Source organism: Amphiura filiformis, chromosome 3 (genome assembly GCF_039555335.1).
Source record: "Amphiura filiformis chromosome 3, Afil_fr2py, whole genome shotgun sequence".
Taxonomy (NCBI): domain Eukaryota; kingdom Metazoa; phylum Echinodermata; class Ophiuroidea; order Amphilepidida; family Amphiuridae; genus Amphiura; species Amphiura filiformis.
The window spans coordinates 65,774,326-65,801,184 of record NC_092630.1 but is presented as its reverse complement, the minus strand read 5'-3'; the positions used below and the strand labels follow the sequence as shown (position 1 = coordinate 65,801,184).

Below are 26,859 nucleotides of genomic sequence, written 5' to 3'. Positions count from 1 at the left end.
AAAGATTTGACATAGCTGTATCATTGACACTTATAATATATTCTATCTTCTATTTCCTCACTTGGAAATAATAAGTATAATTCTGCTCACATTTGACAGCTTCCTTAAAGCTGTTTCTTTTTAAAAGAGTGTTTATGTTTGCTGTAGTGTTTTCTGTGTTATATACAAATATGAAAGTCTAGACAATTCAATGCTTGGATAACATGAATTGTGGGAATTTGGGAATTTTGTGATATTGGGAACAAGGGAGAGTTGCTGAAAAAAAGTTTTGTTGAAATGCCTATAGCAACTTAAGAATAGTGGCAGCACCCTTAATATCTTAACACTAACCCTGCTACTGATCTTAACCTGAAAATATCTTAACTTGAACCCTAACCCTAATCCCAAACCTAAAATATCTTGGGTGGCAGCCATTGTTCTAAAGTCTTGCTGAACTCTTGATATCACAGGAAAAGAAGAAAACACGCAAGATGGCAGAGTTGAAGAGAAGTGCAGAAGACAAGTGGCAGAATGAAGTACAAAAGTAAGTTTACTAGAATTAGAATTTTAATTTATGACTATAGTATTCTGTAAGTTCTGTTGTTATTCGCGTAAACATGGAAGTGGAGAAGCCGATGAAATTTGCTGAAAACTAAAATCAATCTATTCTTCTCAGGGTGAAAATTATGCACATTTTGTTAATGCTTGTATCAGTGAATTCACTAAAATGTAGATATTGATACAATAGTGGCTGAAACAGAAAACAAGTACTTCCTTTAAAAGAAATTGAATGTTTTACATGTGTAACCAGCTGTCCTTTAAAGCTTCCCTTCCATCATGGGTTCAGGAAAATGATTTATTGGAAATTAATCCCATATATTTTAGTAGAATTTGCTGCATTTGAGCTGAGGTCAGAAGTACATTTAATTAACAAAAGTAAATATAGGCAAGATCTTTTGGACTGTAAAAAGATTGTTTTGATTTTTGAAATGCTTTGATGCATTTGTTACTTACATTTGTTACCGCAAACTGGTAACAAATGTAAGTAACAAATAGTGTGGGCACCCTCAAGGAGTAAACTGGTGACTAAAATTATGTTCATTGAAAATGAAATCCTTTAAATCTGTCAACTGTTTTGTTTATTCACAGAGTGCAGCAGCTAGAACAAGAAGTAACAACTCTCAAAGCAAAAATTAAATTGGCCAAGAAGAAACTCAAGGTATTTGTCTGTAATATGGCATCAAATTTGGTATGAACTTTGGTAGTATGCCTTTAAGAATGTTGTGTAATTTGTCAATAGGTACACTTTTAAAAACATCCCTCAATTTGAGAATTTGAAACGGCAACTAATCAAAGGTAATTGACATGGGCAACCAAGTAATTACAAATGCTTGAAGAGCTGGAATCGAAAGATATACAGGGCACAAAGGCAGCACTGTAAGCAATTGTCTTTTTATTTTGAAGGCTGTGATAAAAACTTGACTATAGACAACAAAACAAAAAATGAAGAAAATGAATACAAGTTCATATATTGTGATAAAACTTGATAACACTTTGAAAGAATTGGTGTAACCTTTGATGATGCTTGTATTTGTTTGTAAGTTTCAGGATTCTTGTATGATTTAGATTAAATTAAGTTATCTTTTTGAGACTTTCCTGTATGTTGGTAGGACACAACCATTTTCTAAAAGCAATTGATGAATTGTTAATGGTGTTATATCAAGTTCTGGTGCAGATCATGCTCATCAAATGAAATGCTTGTTTCTTCACACACAGGATCAGGGACCACCAGAGCTCCGTTTATCTACTATGCAAACAGAGTTTGAGCGTGAGAGACTCAACATGGAAGCTGCTATGGGCACACTAAGAAGACAGGTCAGTAGTTCAAAGTATGGATTAAAAAGTCAAGGCATATCAGAGTATTGACAGCATGAAACTAGCATGTAGTAGAGACTGCTGACTAGTTTCCCTAAATCTCCTTGTTGAAGCTGAAGGTGTATGGTCTAATAGCAGACATTTATACTTGAAAAGTATTCTATATATCAAAATTTGATGGTCAAATCAATCTTTGATGGCTGATAAGATTGGATCCTGTCATCTCAACTGGATCAAGATCATGAGATTTTACTGACTGAGCCTAGGACCTGTGACTTAAAAAATGTTTGGCAAAAGCTGATGCAGTACTTGCACCTCTTTAGAATGTACATTGGAAATGTTTGACTGGTAAAACTGCCCTCTGGTGATCTAATGGGTGACTTTAGTAATCTAGGTTTTTTTGGTAGCCCAATGATATGATAAGCTCTGTGTGAAGGTGTCTACACAGAACATAATATATTATTATTATCCATACAAAATGATGTAGTCAAAATATGTCTTGTCTGGATGGTATGAATAAAGATCTGTTTAATTCATGTATAAAATGAGAGACATATACAATAGTAAAGTTTCAGATGAAAGGTTAAAAAAGATGGTCTCTCTTACAAAGGAAGGAAACAGCTATAGCCAAAATAACAAATTCTCGATCATGAGAGGATGTACCTTCTGCGTCAGCGTACTTCTCATAGAATAACACGATCGCGCGACCTGCATGACCAAAACTTGACCTTGCCTAGCAACGACCGTGTGATTGGTCACTTCTCAAAAGCTGTATATTTGCGCCGTAAGCGCCGGTATTTGCATAGTACGCTCGACGTAAATAACTGTGTGTACTCAAGTTGGCTCTCATGATCGAGAATTAATTATTTTGGCTATAGGTGAGTAAGTTGTACCAAATTAACTGAGAAGCCTTTACATGTTTTTTCAGCTCTGAAATTAACTTTTAATTGTATTTGTATCTTCAACAGTTGGAGGATGTGAACCAACAGTTAGACAGAGAAAGCATGCAGAGACTAAATATGGAAAAGTCTAACCGGCAACTACAGCAAGGTTTGTACTCCTCACAAATATCCACATCCTTTTGAAGTTGTCAAAAATGATATTTTCTGCATATTATGCAGGACAGATATCAGTTAAGTACTTCACATATTATAATGCCTATATTGAGAAATCACAAATTGTAATCAAGTTTATGTAAAACACATACAGATCATCAGCATGACTGTATAATTTGCCTCCGTAATTTGAGTTGCCTATTATTCTCAATACACAGATTTCATGGCTATCTTGTTTATAAGAAATGGGTGACCATTTATGTTGAGCCTTGCTCTGTATGGTTTACCCACTTTCAGATCAATACACTTGTTTTCATTCTATTGCTTATGTATATATTTTGAATTGTTAGTAAAATAAACCGAACAATTTTGGGGAAAGGTTGTAAATGAGTGATAGTCAGGACCAAAGTGATTGGACAAAACTGTTCTTATTGATCATAATCTAATTTTCTTTATTTTTTCAGAACTAACTTCTTCAAAAACATCTGAAAAGGTAAGAATTTCAGTATTTCATGTTTTTAAAAACCAACACTGGTGATTCAGATAAAAGTTTATATATAGAGTTGTAAGCAGCTGCTTAAAATTGAAATAAAAGGTTCATAAGTAATTCATGTCCTGACTTTTAATTATGTCGTTTCAGACCAAAGACAAGTTGGAGAAATCAAAGCGGAGACTGGAAGATGAGCTATCTCATATGAAGGTATGGATGTTATTGCATACTTATCATTGAAGGATTAAATATGAATAAAAAGTGAAACAGTTGTTGAAATCAATTCTTCTTACAGATTAAATAATTTTAACCACAATCAGCATTATCATTTTGCTGCACTTTGTGGAACTTTCAATGATTTGTTTAAATTGACCCTATCAGGCATTTAACCACTGTTTTGTTCATCGACTTCATTTGAACTTCCATTGTAATTGTTGCAATTTCACAATGAATTACACCAATTAATTACAAAGGCTAATTACACTCTATGGCTTTTGAATCGTGTAAATCAAATCAAACTGTCAAAGGTTATTTGGATAACATCAGGTTAGTCATAACCTGTTTTATTTGTTGTAATAAGAAATATTCATACATCTTTTTGTGTTTATTTATTTGACAGAGTGCAATGGAAAATAGCTACATTGAAAAGGGACTTTTGGAAAAGTACAAGCAAGATCTTGATACAAAGGTTGGTAGCCTGTGCGTGCATTTGCATCGGCATTCAAACTGGAGGTGTGCATATAATACATATACTAACTGTGGAAATTTATCGCAATTGTGACTTTGAGCCACCTCCCATTTTGTGATACGAACACCTCTACAGTAATTCGATCATGTACAGATGTATGGGGTATGTGTGAAAAATTCCCTGGTTAGAATGTGTGCATGTGAAACTCCATGGTTGGAAACTCACAAAAACTCCACACTTGGGCATCATACAGGGGTGTGTTTGGGTGTGTGTGGAGGGGGGGGGGGTGGTTTATTGTTCAAGTTCAATTTTATTAAATGCTTACAGTTGTTTATCTTGGGTATTTTTTAAATAATTTGCAATATTAATAAATATCAAACAAACTATCTACCTGTGATATGAATGCTGGGTGAATTCAGGTTTAAAGAAATCTATTGTAATACTTACAATGTGACTTTCATTTTCTATGTGACTTTTATTTTCAGGCCAGGATGGAGATCAATGAAAAGTTAGAACAAGTCAACACATACCTTGAGGAACAGGTAAGTACATTTTTAGGTCCTACATGCATTTAATTTCAGATCCTCTATATCACCAATGTGAGCTAATGTCATTAATGTTTGTACATTATGATTTAAAAAGGATATCATAATTGAATAAATTAACTTAAAAAAAGAAGACGAAACCCCCAAAACAGCAAGAACAAGGAATTTCCCAGTACTATTCTGCTCACAGATAGTAACCTTGATCTATGGCAATATGTTTTGGTATTCTGTTTTTTCTTGCAGTCTCAAGCAAGAGAGAAATTAGAACAACTACGGATTTCTAATGAAGCTGAAGTGAGGAAAGAACTGGAAGATACAATAGATGATTTAAAGGTAGATGTCTTGCTTTTACAAAGTTTGAACACATTTATAACATTTTTAATAATGATTATTTTGCTGACAGACACATTGACAATGTATCAGTGTTCTAAAAGCTGGTATTGTGATGATTTGGCACTTCTGGAAGTATTTATAGTATAATTTCCACCTTAGGTGAAAAAAGCTGCCTTTTTGTCTCAGATATTTTATCCCCATTATTTAGTTTTTTAAATATTTCATTAAGTGTATAATAATATAAGGTTTGAAAGTTTGGAGCATCTCAAGCTTAGTATTTTGACTGAGTTTGCGTGTGGGGGGAAAAGGGGGAGGAGGAACCATGCATTCTACATTGGACTTTAAAATCTTCCTAAGCTTTATGCACATGATTGACAGTTTGATGGATTGTGCTCAAATAAAGTAAACTCTTGGAACATCATTTTTGCAATTTGCTCAAACCCTTTGTTGTCAATTGAATCCAGATGTGGATAAAGCAGGGTTTAAATGCATCACTAGCATACTGACACTTTACCAGTGAATTTTTTCTAAGTTGCCAGTAGAAAAGTTATACTTGTATTCGAGCAAATTTGTGCCAGAGTTTGGGAAAAACTGAGTAAACTTGGTGGAAAAAACTGAGCAAACTTGGTGGGAAAAACTGAGCAAACTCGGTGGGAAAAACCGAGCAAACTCGGTGGGAAAAACTGACAAACTCGTGGAAAAATTACCCTCAGTGGAAAAATCTATAAAACCTTGAAAAAACTTGGTTTGCACAAGAGAATCTTTTTCTTTGCATGTGGTAATTCACAAATGTTTTTTTACATTCATATGACAGCATCAGTTGTCCAGATTACGTAATGGTTACCATGACGCCCAGACCAGGAAAGATACCATGGAAGCAGAAACAAGCAAATTGAAGGTATGTATGCTGACTATCAGTGGGTGATTTTTGTGTGATGGTAACCTTGATTAATTTGCCTTTAGTTCAATATAATGAACAAAAATAATACAAACTGTAAATATTGTATTAATTTATAGGAAATGTACAATCAAGAAGTACAGAGACGAGAGAAATTGTCTGCAGACTTGGAAAAAATCCAGGACAAATTGCTAGAAGCACAAGCCAAACTCAAGTAAGTTTTATTTGATTTTAAAAGCATTTCAAGTGAGAACTGTGTTGACCGTGCAGACTTATTAGTGTAAAACCCAGAAGCACGGCCATGGCATAATCTGCATAGCAAGAAAAATATTCAAATATCTGGGCTCTTTGATTTGATTTGATTTGTTCGGGTTTTTTTTTTGACAACCCTGGATAACCCAAGAAAGCCTCTATTGAAGCTTATTTCCATTGGGGTCCATCTGAACACCGGGACGGGTTGGGAACAGTCAGGGGTTAACACCCTACTCTTTTCTAAACTGGCTGCGAGATACATGTACAGGTATGACTCTCTGCACACGGGACCCACGGCTTAACGTCCCCTCCGAAGGGCGGAGTACTTTCATGATTCATTTACCCAATTCTAAATGAACCATGGGGAGCGGAAGTCTGAATTTAATCTACAGATGTTGCCAATTAATTTCAGACTTTTTTTTTTCCAAGTCAATATCCCAGCAAATCGCCATGAATCGAACCGGGACCTCATGCACTAAAGGCAAGTACCCTAACCATTGCGCCACGCTCTCCCTAATGTGTGATTATTCAACATGTTTGCTAATCAAGTGAATTCACTTGGGCTCCCAAATGCAAGTTGTATACATCTGTGACCATGATAGTCTGATCTGTGTAATAAACAAATGAGAATCCTAACTTGCCTGAATATTCGCACAGGCTGTGCCAGTGCAAGTGATGCTTACAAAGGACTATAATAATTTGGCTTAACTTCTTAATGTGGTAGCCACTCCTGTCATACACCCTCTGATTATTTTGAGAATGGCTCACAGAATAAAGGACAACTTGTGGGTGGTACACCTAATTGTAAAATCAAGCTAATAATTTTTTTAATATAGTGTTACATATGGATAATGATTAAATTATAGTGCTATAAAATAGTTGAACTAGCTTAGTGTTTATGTCAGCTGCTTTGCTTTGTTCACAGTTTTGAACGCCAAAGAAATCATCAGATACGTGAAGGAAGTTTCAACAGGGATATAGGTGCTTCAAGGAGCCCAGCTAAGTCTACTGACCCACCGCCTGTGGATTCCATTGCGGAAAAGGTAAAGTGTGTGCAATCTGTGGGCTAGCACTTTGACAATCACTGTGAATTTGGGATTCTTATATGCACTGTACAAACATGGACACCCAAGCAGTGAAGACCTTTCTGTGTTCATAACCTTAAGATGTATTCACAAATTAATGTAACTAATTCACATAAAGTATCCGAATAAATCATGGAAAGATATGAAATATTTAGATTCATATACAACTGGAGAGTGTGTATTTAGAATAAAGATACACATCATCCTTATTTCCATTTATGTCTGCATTGGCTTTCAATGTGTGTCATTCAGTTGCAGGCATGAAAACTGGAAAAAACAACACTGAAAACAATAACAAAAAATGCTGAAATCAGCTAAAACGCTGAAAATTGTCATGCCTGCAGTTGGACACAAATATGTTAGTATTTCCTTGTTTTGACCAATCAGATTTGTGTGGTTGGGATGGAGTTGTTGTTCTTGTTGTTGCATACACAATTACACATTTAATTTTGCATGTATTTGTTTCTAATGACATAGGTATGGAGTGAATTAGACAGAAGTATATCAAGACATCTCAAAGCAGGTAAGAAATTTGATCTAGAAAATTACAGTGCCATGTACATTCCAATCCCACAGTGCTTTTTATATTTGTACAAAATTGAATGCAGATATTATAACTCATGAACAAATTGTTGAAAAGTAGTTGATCATCACTGCTGTGCAATATATGAAAAGCTACACTACAAAACCCAGGCAGCATTACTATCCAGATCTATTTGCATTTTATAATAATAGTAACAATGATAATAGATTCAACAGTTTGTACAAAGTTGAAGTGACTGATATCATTGATATGAGTAGTGTTGTTTTATTTATTTATTTCCAATTTATAGGAAGCATTACATCATCTTTATCATATTATCTTTTCTCACCATGCAGGTCCAACAGATACAGGAGCAAATCTCTCAGACTTTCATTCTGACCGACTAAGCAATGGTTATGGTGCTACTTCACCCAGAGGTCCAGATAACAGTTATATGGCAACACTCAGGAAAAACTACTTTGTTTGATTTATGTTGAACTAGTGTGGTATTTTGCAAGGGTTAGAATACAACCCTTCATAGAAAACTTGGAAATGGAGTATATTCATCTTGGGGTCAGAATCTCTGTATGCAAGCATTGTCTGAAATGTGAAAACTTTGTGGTATTTGGACCCTTTTATGCAATTTTGTCTGAATCCCACACTGTTTTAAATGTAACGTAGGCTTTGGTGTATGCAGACAGTTAATTTTGTTTGTGTACTATGGAATCTGATTAAAATTTAAAAATTAATCATTTGCTTGTGAAAACATGCCAAATGTATATTATGATGTTATAGTGTTTATGCACTTCATACAGCCGTATAAGCATAGTCTGTGTATATGACTTTTATGGTAATTCAACTAAAGATTTTGATATTAGATTGATCTCTGGTAACTGAAAAGCTTTAATTTCCAAAATATGACATATAATATGATATATAATATATAATTTGGGAGATAATATCAAACTTGAGTTGGAAAAAACAATAAATAGAAAATAACAGTCTCCAATTTAACAGTTTACCGAAAAGATTTTGGTATTCATTTCCAACCACTTGTAAGGGCTGATATATCTCCCGTAACAAGGGGTTTGAAATCTGAATGCTATGATTTACACAAAATGTTTAGTTTTTAAGGCTTCAGTGCTTTAGAATTGTGCAATACTCAAGTCTATACAGCAATTTCTGTATATCATTTACTGCAACCAAGAAAGTAACTTTTGCGTGGGAACAAGAATAAGTTAATTACTAGTGTTGATTTTTTAGTTTATGAACTTTGTAAAATGGTCAGAAGTCGCATGAAATATTTAATAGTGCATTTAAGACATCTGTGATAAACATGTAGATTTCTTTATAAGTAAGTTTCAAACTGTTGCTCTGTGACTCAAGCATGTAAGGGGACAGGCCCTTAGCTGCTGCAGTAAAGCAACTTCCCAGTACAAGGATTTCAGTGGTTTTTGTATAACATGTGGCAAAAGCGTGTAAGAATGTATTTTATTTGCGTTTAAGTGCGCATATTTAGTGAATAAAGCATGTAAGGGTATTTTGACTAAAACCTTGAAAATATTTTATGCAGCCATTGTATTTATTTTGATAAAGTTTAACGGGATCTTTCAGTCGACCAGAATTTGATCTTTAAATTTCCCTGTTTGCATACTTGATTGCTTTCAATCAAAAGGCAACAAATATTTGATGACCAAAGACATTTCTTTCTTTTCTAGTTTAGTATTAAATTGCACTCATTGACTCAAAGAACTGTAAATGTGCAAAGTAACTCCAAAAGCACTGATGTCACTCTCTTGAGGAAGCCAAATGGATTATACACTGGTAGTGACTACTTAGTATGACATGGCTACTAATTTGAGGTCTACACAAAAATATGCAAATTTCTCAAAAGTTAAACTGAAATAAGTAACAGGGTACAGTTTTATTTTAACAGTATTTTTTTTATTTTGGATTAATGGTGCTTTATATATGCAAAATGCGTATCATGTACAACTTTATGCCCCATCAGTCTATACTTGAAAATTCAATTGAATGAACAAAACATGGACTGGGAGGTTATGGGTAAAGCAGACATATGGAATTGTGCATGTGTCTAAAATGGCACATTGTGTTTAATCAATTGAATTTCCTAGTATAGCAGTAACTTATCCTTGGCAGATACCTAAATGTCTTCTATCCTCCAGTGATCCCAAAGTTTCTAAGTTCAATCTTCAGATGACAAATTAAATGCTGTCATCAGATATGTCATATCTAAGAAGACTGAATTACAGCCTTTTGCAAAGATCCTTCACAGTTTGTATCCCACCTCGTACGCATATGTAAATTCATGCCTGCGTCACATGATTGATCGGTGAATGAGGTGCTGATGTGATAATGACGTGATTCAGTTAGCCAATCAGAACCTGACTTCATGTTTATGCCACAAATTGCGCCAAAATAAAATAATAAATTTTGCAAAAGATAATAGTACGAGTACCAGTGATACTACATTTTATCCCATTCCATTGGTATTCAATTTTAACAGTTAATCTGCTGATTGAACTGATTTAATGATGAATGTGCCAATTATTTGGAAGATTTTGCTATAGTTTTGAAAACATGTAGATGCAGAAAATATAAAATATTGTACTCATAAGGTAAATTTGCATTTTGCAGGTTAAAATGGTTAGAGCTATTTTCAGTTGAAACCTACACGTTTCTGTAAAATACTGGTGTTGCATTTACAAGTTGTCAAAAACTTGTAGCAAAATCTCACAAGATAAATTCTTGCTTAACCAAACAGTAACGTAATTTGCTACATGTAATAGCACTTTCCACCTTCCCATGTTTGTGAATCTGTTGGATTGAACAACTCCAGTTCTTGATTCATTATGAATATCCAGTGTAATTAAGCATGCAATCATTCTACTTTGACTTTTCTACACAATTAAATTAATTTGGACATTGGATGTAAACACTAACTTTTGCTTAATTGCATCAGAATTTAATGATTTGAATCAGTAGTTAACGAGATGTGGTGTCATGCATGCTTGTTAATGTTGAATGTGATCCTTGAAATTGATTTTCAGTTCTCAATGTCATTCTGCTTAATCATATTTCTGTTTTTCTGCTTGTAGGCTTCACTTCTAAAAATGAATGTTATCAAATATAAACTCATTTTACCAGTAAATATACTTTTTTGTGGGTATTTATGCAGTATACATGTACATGACCAATGGTGCATTATTGTTTGTAAAGTGTAAATATTGTACACATGTTTATGTTTTGAAGTGTTCAAATTCTATTTATCATTTAATAATTGTATTCTATATTGTACATTCATAAAGACTTGTGCATTATGTATTACCCTATAGTGCCAGCGATATTCCAATGATTTGATATGTAAGAGAGTTACACCTAATGTTCCATGTAGTAATATGTAAGTAAACTTAGGCAAAACATGCTGACAGGTTGAATGAAGTCCATGTATTCTTTCATTAGCTGGTATTTCTTATTTGATTAGCCAGTGAGACACAGGGTGAGATGCAAGTATAAAACCGTCCAGTCATAAACTGATAAAGGTGCTTAATGGGTGGAATACTATTGATGGAGTTGGGTCAAGGATTTACATGGTATATACATTGTCTAACTGGTAGAAGGCAATGGATAATACATGTAGAATGGTATTCAGTTATGCACAGAAGCATAAATTGGGTTGTCATTGATGTGGGTAGGAACAGAAACCAACATTAATTGTAGCCTACTATGAGTTGAATGATGTATAGAATGGACCATGTTCAACATTAAATTACATTTTAAAATGTGGTTGTGAACTGTTATTCTATTCTATGGTGACAATAATCATCAGTGCATTGCACTGACAAATTTTTAAGACCAAGAAAAAGAGGTTCATCTCAGCATTTTGAGAGCATAGCTTTTGAAATTCACATTTTAGTATAGTCCTCTTGCTCTATGAAAAAGGGATATTTATCTAGGTCCAATTACTAGTAATTACCACCTTTAGCCAAATTCACTCTAAGCTGGACAAGCCCACCTCAATGATAAACCACAGTAGAGAAGCCAAAAGATAGAAAATTGTTATATAATAATGTTATTATGGAACCTGTTGGCACACTTTTCACACCAAGTTGATAGCTATGTAATACATGTAGGGCATCAGCAGGGGATAATTGGATAGATTAGTGGTTTTGATAGTAATTCCTTTTTCGTATAGCAACCAGAGTATACATTTTCTTTTCTTTGTTTCATGATTTTGAAGTATTTTAAAAGTTGGGCTTCTAAAATAAATTTTCACAAAAATATTAGGCTGCAAAGCTTCAAAAGAAAAAAAGTGGGCCAAACTGCAATCACTCCCTTCCTACTTAGCCTGTTTCGACAGAACAAAATGCATATTGCTTAGGGCTCAAGCAAAGGTAGCGAAGACACACAATTTTATTTTGCCAAATAGCTCTCGAGACAGAAATTAAGAAAGTATTATGGATAGAATTTATCAACAACAGCAATGTGAAAAATGGTTGGTCAGTCAACCAATCATGTACTGTAACACTCACATGCATGTCAGTGACACATGACTTTGCTGTTGGGTGAATAATATTTGAAAATAACCCACCTGGTTGACCGCTTATAGATTGTCAGCCAGTGGCTAGTGTAAAACAAGTAGGTACAGCCTTGGTTTTACTCAAGAAGTCTAGCTTCAGGTTTGCATTCAGGGCTAGTCCCAAGCTATCATAATATACTAGAAATTGATGAATCATGGCACTGTGTATGCAATGGAAGTTCAGAATACAGTAAATAAATACGATCGCATCAGATATATTGCTTAAAATTGCTCTTCAACTCAATTTTAAACTGTTCAAAATATGCAATCTTTGCTCTCAAAGATACAGTAAACTCATCAAAAACATAATATCCAAAATTTAAATATCAACAGAATATTTAACATGCATTGCAATAAATGTCAATGCTGATCAACCAAAAAAACGATAGCTTTGGATTCTCGCCACGTAATAATGTATGTAAATTTGAAGCTAGACTTCTCGAGTATCATTTCACACATCGAGGGTGGGTGACACAAAGGCGCAACTCCATTTTGGCCATTCTGAGAAAAGTGAGTTTAAAGATATTGGTCCACAGAAGAACTGACAATACACCTGTTACTTTGATGACAGACAGAACAGAATTTACATGGATACAATTTAACCATGACTGATTCCCCAAGGAACTTGAACCAAAAGTGGGCTTTCACTTAAGTAAAAATGGAGTTACGTCTTTGTGTCACTGACCCCTCGACATAGGCTATTAGTTTATCTCACAATTCAAGTTAAGAAATAACACACAAGACATAACTTAAAAGGAAGCTTGATGCCTTTACTTTATTGGTATGAACTATCAAGAAATATATTTGTTATATCGGCTTCACAAGAACATAATCAGTCATTAGTGCAGTACTTATATTGAAAGGTGACTTAATTTGTAGTTTAAAGTTTGTAATTTGTATTTAAAGTTAAAGTTGTAAACCAAATCTATACATTTCCTGCTCAACCTGTTTTGTTTTTAGTGACCAAAACCTGTTTTGTCTTAAGTGGCCAAACCATAAAAAATGTCTATCATAGCCAGTATCATTTGGCAGTAGTCTTAATTCACCTTGCTTGAATCTCTTCTTGATATCAATGTATACCATGCATGCATTCATAGTAGCTATTCCGTCCAGTTATTATCATAATGTTTTGTATTAAAATTATCATTAGTAGTAGTATTGCAAGTCATTTACCCATATATTTGCATACATCCTACCTACATTCCACACTTTGCATTTGCAATTACTGTCATAATTATTCCTAATTAAAACCCACTCTGCAAGGTTAATCACTTCACTAACTTTGCAAAATATTGAATTGCTAAAGAAAAAGTCATGTTCAATACAAACAAGAAGAGTTGAGAAGTGATTGGTTTTGGTTGGTGGAAAGTGAACCGCCCTGCACATGGGTGTTAATTAGGAATAATAATTGCATAGTACTTTTGATTTGTGTTGCTAAATGTCCATCAATGCAATGTTTTAAAATGTTCTTTCATTTTGTGCAAACAATTTGAACTATTTCATGTTATAAAACAAATACTGAGTAATAAAATTACAAAGTATAATGTCAAATTTGTGTGTTTGACTTTCTTTTCAGACAAAGATGGGTAAAATTAAATATCTTCTGTCCCCCACCTATTTCTACCCCTTCCTGTTTTGACACTACCACCTTTTATTATTTACTCAGAATATTGGATGTTTTTAAGAGTAACTGTGTTTATTGAGCATTTACTACAGATTAATCTTTCTATAAAATTAAACTAACAATGTAAACTCAAATTAACAACAATAAATGCAACAATAAATTAGCAACAATGAATGCAACAATAAATTATTTAAGAAAACTCAAATACCAGGAAAGGTAAAACTTATATTGTTTGCTCAAATTGTCGAACTTATATAAATGGCGACAAAAACAATGTTCCGGGAAGCTCCGGGACCATTGGAATTTGCACAGATGGATATAAATTTTGCACAGCTAAATATTTGCTAAACATAGGAAGGCTTATTCTAATACACTCAGCTTTGTTATGATGTGCTGCATCGAGTGCCCAGCTGTCAACAAAGCTCAACGTATGTGATATCACAGACTCCCCGTATGTGAAATCACTGACCCATATTTGAAATCAGAGACGTCTGTGAATTACGAGTGCCCCCGAACTGAAATTTATAGCTGTAATCCTACAATTAATGTCTGAAGAGCTCAAATTATGACTTAAAAAGATTACTCATAATGTTCATTGAAAGTTGGTATTTTAATTGGCTGAAGAAATGCAGGCCAGTGAAAGAAAGATAGTCATATTGTTGGGTTACATGATTGTTTTTCAACTTCTTAAGCTAAAGAAAATAAATGCATTTGTTTCATGTCCAAGCTAAAAACCAAAAAGGAGTAAAAGTGACTGGCTAAAACATGCATTGCAAGGGAAACCAATTTGAACTTTCCCTCACCTGACATGAAACCTACTGATACATGCCACCCATTCTTATGTTCATCTATTTTCTTTCTTTCCCTTGAGAATCTAATGCTTAGTAGTAAACTCATATATTGGTCAGTTTGTCTGTTTATGATTGAGTCTGTGCAGCTACTTGTGCTGCTCTGCCCACACGAGTTAATGAGTACATGCCTGCAGTGAGACCTCCCATCCTTATGAATTGCAGGTATTTCTTTCTCCATAGATGATTGGTCATTTTAAGCACCTGAAACAGATCATTAACAATTATTAACATTGGCTTCGTTTGAGTAGAACATAAGATAAGAATACAAATTTTATCCTTCTTGAGGGTCCAGTAGTTTTCACACCAGTTGAAGGATTCTGGTGTACTAATATACTATAGAATAAGCCGCTTGTTCAATTATACAAATGAAGTCAGTCACTGATCTTGCCCACATTAATGAGCAGACAATGCTAGACTGAGTGCCATGTAACACAGCGATCTGGATTTGCATTTTCAATCATAAATTGGCAAGAAGCACAACAAAATAAGTAAAATAAGGGTCTATTGTTTTTGCTATTAAAATAAAATTAGATGAAAACAATTCATTCATTCTTCATTCACAAATAAGTGTACTTTCAATTGTGTTACAATCGTAACATGTACTCTCAGATCTGGAACTAAAGTGTGATCAAGCCTAGCAGTAGGAATTGTCAATCACATATTCCAGAATTTGTAATCTGTTCCTCTATTGATGCAGTATGCAAGCATTGCTGTCTGCGCACATACATAAATTTTAGGCCAAAAATTGAAAAGATTGCGGTGAAGTGACTTCACTCATTTGTATAGAGAGTGACAAAAGTTGAAAAATTCCTGATTTTAATAAACATGGCCTCGGATTGCTCTGCTTGAAAAAACATTTAAAAAAAAGAGTGTCACAGCACTGACCAGTCTTTTAAGTCAGGGGGTAGGGATCACTTGGTTTTGCAGAAAACTGCAGGATTCCCGAATAAGGTATAAAAATTACAACTCCCTAAAAGTTTGCATATTCATTATGATAATGAGCTAATTTGCATATTTTGCACTGAAATTAGCCCCCTGTCCATCCATATACAGTATCTCTTGAATGGACAGGCCGATTGACTTCAGAAATTCTAGGACACTGTTAATTTGCAATATTCAAATACTTTTTTCAAATGTTTTTTGGGTCTAATTTGCATATTTGTTATTATGATAATGAGCTGATTTGCATGTTAAAAAAGGAAATAAAAAAAGTGATGAAGAGTATTGAGGGAATAATTATGGAATGCCTAGCTTCACCGTCACACAACATTTTACAGAATAAAGCTCATAATACCAAATATTGTGTGAAGTGAAGGCTATTGCAATTCCTCCTATCTGATCATTGCTCACCCTTGCCATGCATTTCTTATCCTGTGTCAGTAGTACTGCCCTACCAGTTCCAGGCTTACAAACTCTTGCCATTTCTGTTAGGCCTCTTCTATATAACTCCCAGTTATTCAGTTTTGATCCCATTCTGAAAAAAGAAAAAGTCAAGGTAAGTTTCTAACCAATAATTACCATCTATAAGTTCAGTTGTAACGGAAGTTTATTTTCATTATTGGGTTTCATTCAAGCTTTTTATCAGGAGGTTCAAATAAAAATGTTCACAACAATGAATCAAGTGACATGAAAATAATCTTACCTTTTCCCAAATGGCTTCATGTAAAAGCACACAGCCATCAATGAAGACGTCATAGAGGGAGGTAAAAGAGAGAAAAAGAGAAAAATACAGATATGTAATGTAAATATTGGTCCTGTTTCCAATTCATTAGTGACATAGCCAGCCTGATTGATTGGAGTGGCAAATGGTTAGTTAAATAGTCACTTGTCAAAAGGGCCAAGTTAATACCAAAGTTCATCATTGTCATCCCAGTTTTGTCAGAAAAAAGATATCCAAGGGGGTTGTTTGCCCCTAACCCAACTCCTCTTTGGCTAAGTCACTTGAGTTCAAGATTCATTTCATCATTCTTCTTCTTAACTGTGCTTAGTTTTTGTTTTACATTCAAAAAGTAGGCCCCTTACAGGTCTCTTTTTTATGGATCAGGATAGTTTGATGAAAAATAGCTAAGCAAGTATAACAAAGGTGGTTAATTTAAAGATAAAATTTATATAATACGGTCCCCCACCCTAATGTTTTATGATTATTGTTAGGCTTTATGGTTTGGATTAGGTTTAGGGTAAGAATAACAACTAATGGTCAATTTGAACTGCTAACAGAGTTTGGAAAAAAGCCTAGTTTTCCATCCTTTCAGTTTTATTCTATACACAAACTTGGGTTACCATCACACAGCATGTAAAGTACATTAGCTGCAGACCTCCAGGTATCCGAAACTAGATTTGTATGTACTACAACTATGATAATTGGGTTTCCTTTTTAGTATAACTTTGCAGAATGCAATCACAAGAATTAACTTTGATTTGCAAATTTCTTTGACTTGTGAATATAAAAGCCTCTTACCAGGTCAGTAATAAACACATCTACTGAATTACTTCGTAGTGGTAGATTAGTTACATCCCACTGAAAAACATCTAGGTGCAGACTACCTCTGTTCATTAAGAATTGGGCAAATTATAAAACATTAATTATCAATATCATTAATTTATCAGAACATTTGAAATGACTTGCTGTGAAATAAATAAACACACTGTTGATTGATGTTAACTCTATTAATCAGAACATTTGAAATGATTTGACATAAATGAATATACTGTTGATTGATGCGAACTCTATGGTAAACATCATTATTAACTCTATGTTGAACATCATTATGCCTTTCTGCAAAGCAGTCACAATCTGATGCAATTGGTAAGAGTGCTAACTACAAGTCACACCATATTACTTCCTTTTTCATACTCATCAAACCAATCAAAGCCTAATTAGCATTAACAACTTAACCTTTGATCAGCTTTTAATCCCAATGAAATTGAGCTGAATCCACAAAATCATTTACATTACACTGCATGTAGCTTTAAGTGAAGTATTGAAGAACAGTTAGTGCAACAAAAGACCCTTACTTGTTATTGAGTTTCTCTTTTCTTCTATAGCCGTTATATTGCCTTCCGATTTCTCTGTTGCTATTTCTACATTATCTCCAGACAGAAAATAACAAGACGCCCAAGTTCTAGCTCCCTATAAAATAGACACAAATAGAAATGTAAATAGGATCATCAATTTGATCAAAACAAACCTCTGACGCATTGGCCGTCAAGATATTCACATTTGATCAAAATAATTTCTGAGAAACCATTCTCAATTGGACTGATTATCTATGCCCGTGCAACGGGCATAGATATTGTATTTGTTGTGTTTAGTCTTCGGCTTCTCCTTCTCCGTCTTCTCCTTCTTCTTCTCACGCTTCCTTTGCACTCCTCTAGCTCAAGAACTAAAGTATCCTCGGGGCCCATACTTGGTATAATGATGGCCCATGACCCCTAGAAATTTCCTAGCGTGGCCCCGACCCCAGAGGTCAAAGGTCATGGGCTGTAGGGGGCAATATGTGTAAAATTTGAAGCATCTCTAGTCCAAGAACTATAGCGCCCTCAGGGTTCATACTTAGTATAATGATGGCCCATGACCCCTAGAAGTAACTTATGGTAGCCACAACCCCAGAGGTCAAAGGTCACAGGCTACAGGGGGCAATATGTGTAAATTTTTAAAACCACTTTAGCTCAAGAACTATAGCCTCCTCAGGGTTCTTGCTTGGTACAATGATGACCCATGACCCTTAAATATTTCCTGCAGTAACATCGACCCTAGAGGTCAAAGGTCATGGGCTACAGTGAGCAATATGTGTAAAATTTCAAACAGCTCTAGCTCAAGAACTACAGCGCCCTCAGGGTTCATACTTGGTACAATGATGACCCTTGATGTATTCTATATCAGCCGCATCCCCAGAGGTCAAAGTCTAAAGGCTTTAAAAGCAAAATAGGTATGACCTATTAACACAGTGTAGCGCAATAGGTAGTATTTTGTTAGCTCCCTGTGTTTGCAATGATAAAGGTCTGAATCATATGTCAAGGAAACTAATCACTTGACAAAAACTCCCTGAAAAGGGAATGTGTGGGCATTTTGATTTTGGCTCCTTGGACCACCTCAAAAGGTTGTCATGATGGGACAAGGAGTGTGGTTGGTTAAGGGGTGGGGTATTAGAGAGAGTGTGGTCCAGTATGGTGGCGTTTTAGAGAGAGAGTGAGGGTCTGATGGTATCATGGGGTTTAAGAGAGAGTGAAAGCTTGGTAGGGTATTAGAGAGAGTGTGGGCCAGTCCAGTGTTATGAGCATTACATGTATATCAAATTCAAGCTTAAAACAAGCGCTTTCACATGGTGCTCACCAAGTTTTCGTTTGTGAATAGGGGAAGGGGGGTTAGGTGTGGTCACGGGCATAGATATTCGTGTTTGGTAAAACACATTACTGTGGCATCTAGTTCATACTTCTTCTAGTTCCAATAAAATATTGGTGAAAAATTTTCATGATATTAGTTACATACAGAATTTTGTTATTTGGTGTGTTTTTGTTTTTAATGTGTACCCATATGATGGTGCCTTTGAAACATAAGAGGTTTAACTTTGATCAATTCAGCATTTTTTCAGTATGTATGTATATGAACATACATCAGTATTGGGTTGTTAAATATACCCAATATTTAAATATATGAAAGGGAATTATACATATGTATATTATACATACCTCTATTGGAATAGATGAACCACCACACATAGGATCGCATATAATATCTCCAACTTGTGGACAACTCATCCTATACACAAAGAAATTACACAAATTCAACAAGAGGTGAAGATAAATGTGCCAATTTTCCACATTGAGGATTGACATACATAATGTTGTAATTATCATCACTTATCTTAAAACTTTACAAGGAGAATTACCACTTGCAGTGACTTTCAGGGAGTTTCAGGGAAGAATTCAATATTTTTACTTGAAAGCATTACATCTCACAACAATACTACAAAATGTACATGGACTAAACCTCTGCCTGTCAGTGGCGTGTGCAGTACATTGAAAGTGGGGCGGGGACCAGGTTGTTCAGTTCCCCGAATGGAGTCTGATTAGGAGTGTAAGGTGCGGCGAAATCAGTCATTTCGCAACAAAAGTCGGGGGGGCGTGCCACTGCTGCCTGTAAATCATGGGGGTCAAATTCAGCACACACCATAAAACAGTGGTTTTTGGGAAATCCTGATATGTAGTAGATCCACAGTTCTAGCCAGGGATCCTGGAATTGACTCTAGGCAAACTAACCTTTATTCATAACCTCATTAATAAACGCGATGCGTGCGATCCAATCATATTTTATTATTTGCGAACACGCGAACGCAAATCGAGGTCATTAATATCTCACAATTGACCGCAAAATGCGTAGTTGTTCCAATGTCGCACACAATTGACTTCTGCGTGCGCCCGTGACAGCGTCCAACGAACTGCGCTGGCGCTGGCTGCCGATTTGGATTGCGCGCTACCATATTTGCACAGATTCTGATACGCACTTTTGTTATTGGTCGTTTTGTTTTAGCCAGATCGATTTGGGGAAAGGGAAGATGTAAAAATTGTTTATTTTTACAAACTTTTGAGGAAAAATTTGTGTTATTTTGTAAAGTTCAAATATCAAAGTGACGGTTATGAATGAGGTTAATAACTTTGCATCGGTTATATATCGGGCATTGTGAAAAATCTAAACATTTTGCTTTGGACCTCGGAATATCCCTCGGGGCTGCCCTCGGGATATTCCTCGGTTCAAAGGCAAAATGTTTAGATTTTTCACAATGCCTCCAAATAACCGATGCAGTTATTAACCTCTAACCAGTTTTCTCTTTAATACCATGACCTGAGAGAAAAAAACTTGATACACTATAAAAGAGAGCTGCAGAGTGGGATGGCTAAACAAACATACAAAAACAAGTAAATTGGTTGACTAATTACCTAAGCATACAATATGCAATAGTAGATTGCAATGTTGTTGGTCCAAAATGTGTGATATTTCTTCTGTGTAAACTCTCTGAAGTCAAATTAATACCAAGGACAACTTTTGTATCATTAATGTCCACACTGATCTCCATATCAAAGTCTTTCATCTTCACTGGCCATCCAAATATATCATTGATTCTGCCTCCTGTTGCACTAGCAGCCTCTTGAGATGAGAATTCATGTTTTCTACCTTCCTTGCTGGATCTAGTACATGTCACTCTGAATATGGGGAGGTTGTCACACTGATTCTTGGTCCCATCTTGAGGTCTCTCCAAGTGATGAGATGACTTTGTAAATTCTTTCCAAGCTGCTAATGGAACGGACCAATCTTGATGGGTCACCAATTCTTTCAGATATTCCAAAGTTGAGTCCTATGTCACAATAATTACAGAAAACACACTCACTCTTCAATGGGATGAAAAATAAATTTGTTTGCATGATAATAGTGTTTATTTATTAATTTTTATAATTTGCAAATATACAAATTAATATCTAAAGAGTAATTGCTTCAAATCTTGGTGTCAGTTCAGATTCAGGAAGTGAACACATACAGTCATTTTCACATGAATTAAAAAAAAAAAAGATTTTAAAAGGAAACTTCAGTAAAGTTGGAAAATGGAAGAGAAAGAACAATCTAACCTACTTTTAAGGGGGTACTACACCCCTGGCCAATTTTGTGCCTATTTTTGCATTTTTCTCAAAAATTATAGCGCATTGGTGGTAAGTAAGATATGTATATTATAGGGGCAAGGACTACAACTACTGCACTGAAAATTCAGCAACTCAAGGCAAGTAGTTATTGATTTATTGATCAAATATTGGTTTTCCTCATTTTTGACTGTAACTCCACAACTGTTGTCTGTGCTGAAATAAAATTTCCAGTGCAGTAGTTGTAGTCCTTGCCCCTATAAATTATAATATACATATCTTACTTGTCACCAATGCACTATAATTTTTGAGAAAAATGCAAAAATAGGCACAAAATTGGGCAGGGGTGTAGTACCCCCTTAAAAGCTACAAACCTGGTGACTTTTTACAATAATATTAATAAAACAAAATCATACCAAGAAGACATTCTTACCTTTTTGCCATACAGATCTAATTCTTTATTCTTATCCTTGTTCACAAGGACAAAGAGATTATTTACTGCCTGTAAGGTCACAATCTGCAAGGAATGAAAAAAAAAGCAAGGATGTGTGATAAACCATCTGGAAAAGTTGATAAAGTGTGTAAAGTCATATACTATGTGAGGCAATGTGGCAAGATGAGGCAAATGTTATATACAAACTTAATTTCTGCTGTCCGAACAATCAACACTGAATAGCAACAACAACAAACCCTTTGCGCCAAATAAAACAACAACAAAGATCAAAAATACAAATAAAAAATCACCATAACAACAATCAAATAAGGCTAGTTAAAGGCACAATCAGCAATTTACTAAATCAGATTTGTGCAAACAACATGTGTGCTAATATAACCGAGTGATTTAAAAAAAAAATAAGCCATTCATACATCACATACATGCAGTTAGGCCAAAAAAAAAGTGTTTGTTTGCCCAGACACAACCAACCCAAAAAATTTAAAAAAACATCATACACTTTTTTTTTTTTTTTTTTACAAAAATATAAAAATAAAAGAAAATGATGTTTTTTCCCCATAAAAATGCCAAATGACACTTGAAAGTTAATATTCCTGGCAATCACAGCTTTCATTTTTTCAAATTTAGCCCTCCCCAACAATATTTTACCATCAATCAACATCAATTATAGAGAAAAAGGCATATGAAAAAGGCCCAATTTTATATACTTCACGGCAGTTTCCTACTTTTTACTTTTGTATTTATCATCACACTGCCGACGCAGCTTTTTACTGTTTCATCAATTATAGAGAACCAAGCATGACAAGTACATGTATGGTCTGTGATTTTGTACTCCAACCCGATTTTGTTACCAAAGAGGTTAAACTTTATGGTAAGGTTGAAATGCATTCATACACTCCTATATCAAAGCAGCCAATCAGAAAAGCGGTTAGAAAAGTATGCGGAGTGCATTGATTGTGTATAATGTGCAATCCGCGTACTACGCGCAGTGCTTTCGCACGATATCGCATCGCATAGGATTTATTTATTTTTTGGGCAGGTTGATGCATTTATATTTGGTCCTATTTTCCAACATTTTTAGTGATAGTTTTGTTATAAAAACAGCAAAAATCACATGTCTTTTTCAGTGTTCGAAATATGCCTCAAAAAGTTACAGGCCAGCCGGGCTTGACCTTAAAAAGTTACCGCCAGCCGGTCGGCAACTAGATGCCAGTCAGAAAAGTTACCGGCCAGGCCAAAAAGTTACCGGCCAGGCCAAAAAGTTACAGGCCAATGGCCGGCTGACCGGCGCTATTTCGAACGCTGGTCTTTTTCTTCTTGTGTATGAACCTATTCAAATAGGTTAATGAGCGTGTATTACTTGTTGCTCGAGAAATTAGACAAAATAATGCACTTGCGCTACGCATCAACATCAGCGCGCATGCATTATTTTTGGTCTAATTTCTCTCCCAACAAGTAATTCACGTTCATTAACCTATAATTAAAGTTTAAGGTAGAAACATCGGCTACGGTGTCATGCACAGATTTGGTTTAAAATGATACAGGATGTGTAGTTGGGTGAACAAAACTTGCCTGCCAAATTTGAATTTTTGCCAACAAAGCGTTTTTGAGTTATGCCATTTTTTGTCATTAGGAAACCCCATTGACTTTGTACATAAAGTGGTTTTGACACTAAGCCTCGTTCACTAAAATTGATAAAAGTTTGAAAATGGATACTATGTTTAAATATTATTTTATCTCCTTTCTATCCCCTTTATAGAACTGCTTTTTGGATCTTTTTATTACAAAAATGTTACCAAATAGTATTAGTGACTTTTTTTCCTATATATTGGCCAGTAATAAAGGGGATATTTGAAGGTAATGTTAGTACTTGCTCAAATTTTCTTGATTTGATCTAGAAACACTGAATGACCCAATTTCATAATTATTGTCTGAGCTAACCATAGGGCCAATTTTAACAAACAAGGTGTCATATGAAAGGTTATTAAATTTAGAAACTTTTCTCGCCAGCTTTTTTTAATAAAGTGTTTCTATTTTAAGTTATGGGTGTTTCTAGATTTCCCTAATTTAAAAATAGAAAAAATGATTTTTCTCAAAAAATAAACACTTTATTAAAAAAATCTGGCGAGAGAATTTAGATATTAGGCTTATTAACCACCCCACAAACTATGGAACCCATATCACATTCCCTCTAGGCTAGCAATAATTATTTGTAGAAAAAATTAGGAATTTTCAAAAATAAAGAAAAACATAAGAAATGTTTAAATTTTCATGAAACATTAAAAATAAGTGGAGTAAAGACTTATCTTAAATTGGTTATATATTTGATATGGATACATAATTCTGATTTGATATAGTGGCTATTTTCCTGCATGGGCCTATTATCCGATGCTCCTACCTTAACACAACTACAAAATGTAAGGCTGAATGTCGTATATTTTCTCTTACCCCACTTGCTGCAATACGTGTACAGATCTAAGAAAAAAAAAAGAAGAAAAAAAGGAAATCGACCTACCGACCCACTCCTTTCTACCCCATGTCTGAGCAAACAAACACTTTTTTTTTGTTGGCCTAATATGAGCATTTGGATGGAGCTTCATATAGGTTTTTAAATAGATACTGGTACACTGAATATAAGACACTTTCATCTCTTGAGCTTTCACATTGTGTGGACGGAATGACTGTCAAGGTGACAAAGACATGGATAGACAAATATTGGCCTTGTTGTTTTTATCACATTTTTACCAAACCGATCAGCTTCATTCTCACAATATCCATATCTCACAACTTGGCAGCTATTAAACTCATTCTTTTTATCACTACAGTTGACCAGAATGTGTTTTACCCAGGCTGCATATCAAGGAGATCAAGAACAAACCTACTTTCAAAACTAGTGTCAAGGTTTTCCTTGCCGAGTCTGCCATGATTAGAGATTTGGCTGAATATGAGTACCAGTACGGTAACTTATTTCTGTTGTGTCTCTTTTTGAATATTTTTCAGTTTTCCTCATTCACAGCTTTGATCATCTATTTTTCTATTTTTAAGGGACATACCCAATTGGAATAAGTTTTGCATATTATATTTCGCAGAGTTTGGTTATCCTAAGCTCTATCAGCTTTTGATATTTTTGTGTTATAGTGAGATATGGTAACAAAAATACACAAACAACAAACAAATACCCGGTATGAGTGTGTACATGTAGGGTCTAGGCCTCTAGGGGAATTCATGTTCACTCATGAAGTCTAGCTTGGAATCTTCTCAATGATAGCTTCACATTTGAGGATGGAGTCCAAAGCTATCAAATTCAAGAAATCAATGAAGCATGATGCAGTGTAAAGAAATGGAAGTTCGGAAGTAAACACACCAGATTATGATGGGGCGATCGCATCAAAAATGTTGTTAAAATTGCACTTCAATTCAATTTTAGACTATTCAAAATCTAGGCACTAGTTAAAAGACAGAGTTGACTCATCAAAATGACTATCATCCAAATTTAAACATCAACAGAGTACCGGTACCGTATTAAACATACACTGCAAAAATTGTCAATGCAAATCTCGACTACGATAGCTAGGACTCTAGCCTAAAAATCGAATGAATAAACATAATTATTGTGTAAAAATTTGAAGCTAGCCTAGGCCAGAGTTCTCGAGTAATGCCCCTGTCAGACATGATGTATCAGATAATGACTAGCCTTGATTATTTAAGTTTGTTTGCAATGCGTGATTACGAACCTGTGTCACACCGTTGTTACATGACAGAATATGAAACCTGATATATATAATAAGGGAATGTATGACTATAAGCAGGGTTTAGTTCACCACGTAAACTTGTATGGCTCAAAATTCAGACCGCTCGCCATTAAGTTTACTGATTTCTGTGTTTAGAAATTTGTTGACGTTTTAATGATCCCCGATTTCCGGTTGATTATTTTAGCTGTGTCACGTCACGTGCATGACGCTGGTGGGTACCAGCCAAACTTCAGAAGAAAAAAAAACACGATCGCAGATAACGATGTGATGTGGGCGTTATGTGAAAAAGGACAGTCTTAAGGGTGTACTACACCCCTGTTCAATTTTGTGCCTATTTTTGCATTTTTCTCAAAAGTTATAGCACATTGGTAACAAGTAAGATATGTATATTATAGGGGCAAGGACTACAACTACTGTACTGAAAATTCAGCAACTCAAAGCAAGTAGTTATTGATTTATTGATCAAATATTGGTTTTCCCTCATTTTTGACTGTAACTCCACAACTGTTGTCTGTGCTGAAATAAAATTTCCAGTGCAGTAGTTGTAGTTCTTGCCCCTATAATATACATATCTTACTTGTCCCCAATGCGCTATAATTTTTGAGAAAAATGCAAAAATGGGCACAAAATTGGGACTAAGACTAAGTATACGTGCAACGCTTTTGATGTTTTGATGTTTTGGGAGACTGTGAGGGATCCGAATAAAAAAACGATGGAGCCTATTCTTGACTGTGTAATATTCCTTCAACACGCTGCCATAAGGTTACAGTCTTATACGATGCCGATGGACAGATAGTATCAGTTTGTGAATGAGGACATCGTATAAACTATAACTTAGTTCCTTGTACTAAGCAGGGTTCATGTCAGACATTGTTTATGCCCTCAGGTTCAGCTCTGCCTCAATCCAACATTAACAATTGATCATGCTCTCTATTCTATTATTAAAACCTTAATTTATCTTATTGATTAAGCTTACTGAATGCAATTGGTCCTTTGCAATGTTGAAATAAATTCTTCCCCTGCCAATCTCAGCTTTACACTTCAGCTTTTCCTGACACTCATCTCTAGCAAACATTTCTAGCCCTGATATAACTGTAGCCCCAATCTCAAAGTACTGTTCGGAATCATTCTCTTCTGTTCTGTCCGTTTCCATTGGTTCCCCTTCCATTGTTGGGTCAAAAGAACTCCTTTCACAACTTTTTGTGCAGTAAAAAAACAAGCCTAA

The 26,859-nt window shown here is 35.0% G+C and overlaps 2 protein-coding genes across 4 annotated transcripts in view; one reads left to right on the top strand and one right to left on the bottom strand.

Annotated features, from left to right (window-relative positions):
* The window catches only part of LOC140148984 (uncharacterized), a 36,417-nt gene extending 22,543 nt beyond the window's left edge, over positions 1-13,874 (top strand). For all 3 annotated transcript variants that reach the window (XM_072171111.1, XM_072171112.1, XM_072171110.1), the window contains 14 exons: positions 450-523; positions 1,129-1,198; positions 1,756-1,854; positions 2,823-2,904; positions 3,374-3,402; positions 3,550-3,609; positions 4,019-4,087; positions 4,573-4,629; positions 4,876-4,965; positions 5,780-5,863; positions 5,983-6,077; positions 7,041-7,158; positions 7,678-7,723; positions 8,080-13,874. In XM_072171111.1, the coding sequence (XP_072027212.1) occupies positions 450-523; positions 1,129-1,198; positions 1,756-1,854; positions 2,823-2,904; positions 3,374-3,402; positions 3,550-3,609; positions 4,019-4,087; positions 4,573-4,629; positions 4,876-4,965; positions 5,780-5,863; positions 5,983-6,077; positions 7,041-7,158; positions 7,678-7,723; positions 8,080-8,210 (1,104 nt within the window). In that variant the 3' untranslated portion in view covers positions 8,211-13,874. The remainder of the gene's footprint in view (positions 1-449; positions 524-1,128; positions 1,199-1,755; positions 1,855-2,822; positions 2,905-3,373; positions 3,403-3,549; positions 3,610-4,018; positions 4,088-4,572; positions 4,630-4,875; positions 4,966-5,779; positions 5,864-5,982; positions 6,078-7,040; positions 7,159-7,677; positions 7,724-8,079) is intronic.
* Positions 13,073-26,859, bottom strand: LOC140148986 (tRNA (guanine(6)-N(2))-methyltransferase THUMP3-like). The gene is made up of 9 exons (XM_072171113.1): positions 26,611-26,859; positions 21,862-21,945; positions 20,736-21,151; positions 19,488-19,557; positions 17,801-17,928; positions 17,257-17,338; positions 16,441-16,454; positions 16,149-16,272; positions 13,073-14,999 (listed from the first exon to the last, which is right to left on the bottom strand). Exons 1-9 carry the CDS (start codon positions 26,800-26,802, stop codon positions 14,865-14,867), a joined length of 1,245 nt encoding a protein of 414 aa, XP_072027214.1. The 5' UTR covers positions 26,803-26,859; the 3' UTR covers positions 13,073-14,864.

What these genes read in the sequence shown, in the direction of transcription:
- LOC140148986 (XM_072171113.1), bottom strand. Translation starts at nt 26,802, where the DNA reads ATGGAAGGGGAACCAATGGAAACGGACAGAACAGAAGAGAATGATTCC. An exon ending in CAAAGGACCAATTGCATTCA is followed by an intron (nt 21,946 to 26,610) that starts GTAAGCTTAATC and finishes CATTCCTTGCAG; the next exon opens with ATTGTGACCTTACAGGCAGT. An exon ending in ATAAGAAATGCATGGCAAGG is followed by an intron (nt 15,000 to 16,148) that starts GTGAGCAATGAT and finishes GATCTGTTTCAG; the next exon opens with GTGCTTAAAATGACCAATCA.